Below are 2883 nucleotides of genomic sequence, written 5' to 3'. Positions count from 1 at the left end.
CAGTAACTGCAAAAGGCTATCATCATATCAAATTCACATCCTTACACTGCATGCATGTACAAAATGCATTGAATTGTGTCTTTTACACCTGCTTAGAGTTTAGTTTTAATGTGTTTGTCCCTTAATTAGTCCATTTAGAACTACACGGCTGTCTTGGGCCACCCTACTAGTGACAACGCTGCTAGGTGATCGCACTGCAGAATAAATAGTGTTGTCACCCTGTTACAAGAAGTGGCTCAGAATAGAAGGAGGGCAGACAGGACTTTTGTATTTTGACCTTAGGTGTTGCTCCTATCTTTACCAGATACAATAACAAAGCGTCTTTTTTAGACATTGTCACCTTTTTTATCTGCCGTGACATTTTAAAGAATGTAAAGATTCTATCAGCCTGACATTTACCACATTCTGAAGGCGCTGAGCCAGCCATGAATATGAAATCCTCTCTTCCTAACACCTCAGCCTCCCCCTCCCGCACTTTCTGCTGGTACACACAATACACGTGTAGCACAGAATTAGCACAAAAAAAATCTGCAGTCTTTTTGGCACAGGGCCTCCGCCACCACCCATTCAGGGGGAGGCTTCTTGCATGCTGATTGGCTGGAGCTGTTCCCATGGAGGTATAAAGGTGGCGGCTGCAGCTCAGGTTATTAGAGCTCAGGTGGATGCTGGTGAGGACGGTGCCTCTGGCTAAGACTTCTGCTCGTTGTGAGTGATCATTGACTTTCGGAGGCGGTGTGATCAATCTGAGGCTGCTGTTTTGTAAGACATTTATTCGGAAGAGTAGCCCAACTCAAGGATCATCATGTCCATTTCTGTGCCCTCCACTGGTACCGTCCGCCTGGTCTTTATGGGAGCTGCCGGTGTGGGCAAGACGGCGCTGATCCAGCAATTGCTCTATGACCGCTTTGAGCAAAGGCACCGCCGTACGGTGGAAGAGGTCTACTGCCTGGAGCCTGACCCGGAGCTCCTCCGACTTCACCTGGAGATCGTGGACACCAGTGGCAGCTACTCCTTCCCCGCCATGCAGAAGCTGCGCATCCAACAAGGGGACGCCTTCGCCCTGGTCTTCTCCTTGGCCGACCTGGAGTCCTTTCAGGAAGTCGAAAGACTGCGGCAAGAGATCCTGAGGGTCAAAGGGGAGACGGACGTGCCCATAGTGGTGGTGGGCAACCAAACTGACCGCTTCCCGGGGATGGAGGCAGAAACCGGACAGTTGTTGGCGCTGCAGGCGGCCGCCACAGCCGAGCTGGAATGGGACAGCGGCTACGTTGAGACCTCGGCCAAACTCAACCACAAAGTGCAGGACGTCTTCGAGGAACTTCTGCGCAGGGTCAACCTTCCCTGCATGCTGAGTCCCGCGTTGGAGAGGCGCAGAGCCAGCGCGCAGCCAGAGCCCAGGAAAAGGCAGTCACGCCGAAAGCAGCAGAGCTGTATATTGTCTTAAAAAGCTGCTGGACCCAAGAACTGACAATCGAAAGTCGGCATTGGGAGTCGCTCCTGAGTGTAGTTCTGACGCAGGTCACAGGCAGCTCAACTGCTGTTTTGCCAATGCAAACTCTTTAGGCATTCTGGGACTTGTAGTTCCACAGCAGCTAGCAAATATCTGGTGCTGAGCAGGTTCTGAGAGCTCATGACGGTCCTGAGGGATGTTCAGAACTAACAGAACAGATATTGTCATTGGATGGACGTAGAAGTAAATGCATTTCTTGTGTTTAGATGAAAGAACTGTAAATATTGTTTTTTTTTAATATTACAGATTTTATTATTCTGCAAAAAAACCCATGCCATTGGAAAAGTAAACAATGATGATCAAAATGCAATGTGTGTGCTTAGTTTTAGAGATTGTACAATCAGATTGTAACATCTGTGGCCAGCTTTTTTTTATTGAATCTTTAAGGCCAAATTGCAGGATGCTGGGGGGGGGTAATTTGTTAATATGATACCTGGTACCTGAAAATGCCACTTTTATAAGTACAGTATTTGCTTCTTTTATAGGACAAATAACCTATAACTCAATATACAGCTTTTTGCTAGGTAGAATCTGATTGGTTGCCTTGAGCCAAAATCTTTTTAAAAAAAACAAATCTGACTGTATTGTGATTTATATAACTGCGCCAAAAAAGAATCAGCCTCTTTGCTCAGCTTTACATCCTGCTAGGGAGAGATCTGCCTGTACACACAATGACTTCACTTCCAATTGAATTCCACTGTACTGTAGGAAGAAAATATTTGCCTACAGCAGGTGCAGCCTGAGGTCCTTATTTTTAGATCTGGGTGGTAAAAAAAGATTTGTGACTCAAGATTATACCTGAAAGGGGTTAGAATAAAGGGCATTGTTTTCTCTGACCAATCACTGCCATTCGTCAGCCACCTGGCTGCTTGTTTTGTTTTTTTTTATCATAAGTTTAAAGCCAATCAGATTTCAGCTTGCACTTTATAAAGAAGAAAATCTGTTTTTGCAGCATTAGCATCAAAGAATGTATTTTGTCAATGATACGCACATTGATAGAAATGAATAAAACAAAATACTGAAATGAAGTTGACGTTCTCTGAGTTTTTACTGCTACAGCAAACATAATAATAATCATTATAATTCTCTCTAAATAAATAAATATATATATAGAGTATATTAATAATTCAATAAAAAAGCACCATCACATCCCACACACATATGTAAATCATGCATATTCTAATCTATCTATCTATCTATCTATCTATCTATCTGGAATAAATACCGTAGTAATAAAATAAGTGTTATTTCTATAGCACCCCACACATATATGTAAATCATGTATAATGTGTTATAGCACAGGTGGTTGTTATTTTATCAATCTACATATATATATATATATATATATATATATAGGAATATGTTATTAATAA

General features: G+C 43.0%; 1 protein-coding gene across 1 annotated transcript; it reads left to right on the top strand.

Moving 5' to 3' along the window:
* Positions 1 to 663: 663 nt before the first annotated feature.
* Positions 664 to 2532, top strand: LOC140335146 (ras-related protein Rap-2c-like). Its single transcript, XM_072417556.1, has one exon. It carries the CDS (start codon positions 803 to 805, stop codon positions 1442 to 1444), a length of 642 nt encoding a protein of 213 aa, XP_072273657.1. The 5' UTR covers positions 664 to 802; the 3' UTR covers positions 1445 to 2532.
* The last annotated feature ends 351 nt before the right edge of the window (positions 2533 to 2883 follow it).

The sequence above is a fragment of the Pyxicephalus adspersus genome, chromosome 7, assembly GCF_032062135.1.
Source record: "Pyxicephalus adspersus chromosome 7, UCB_Pads_2.0, whole genome shotgun sequence".
In the NCBI taxonomy this organism is placed as follows: domain Eukaryota; kingdom Metazoa; phylum Chordata; class Amphibia; order Anura; family Pyxicephalidae; genus Pyxicephalus; species Pyxicephalus adspersus.
Note: the sequence above shows the minus strand (reverse complement) of the source record. Positions and strands in the feature narration are given on the sequence as shown.

Excerpts from the sequence above, each read along its gene's own strand:
- LOC140335146 (XM_072417556.1), top strand. The coding sequence starts at position 803 with ATGTCCATTTCTGTGCCCTCCACTGGTACCGTCCGCCTGGTCTTTATG.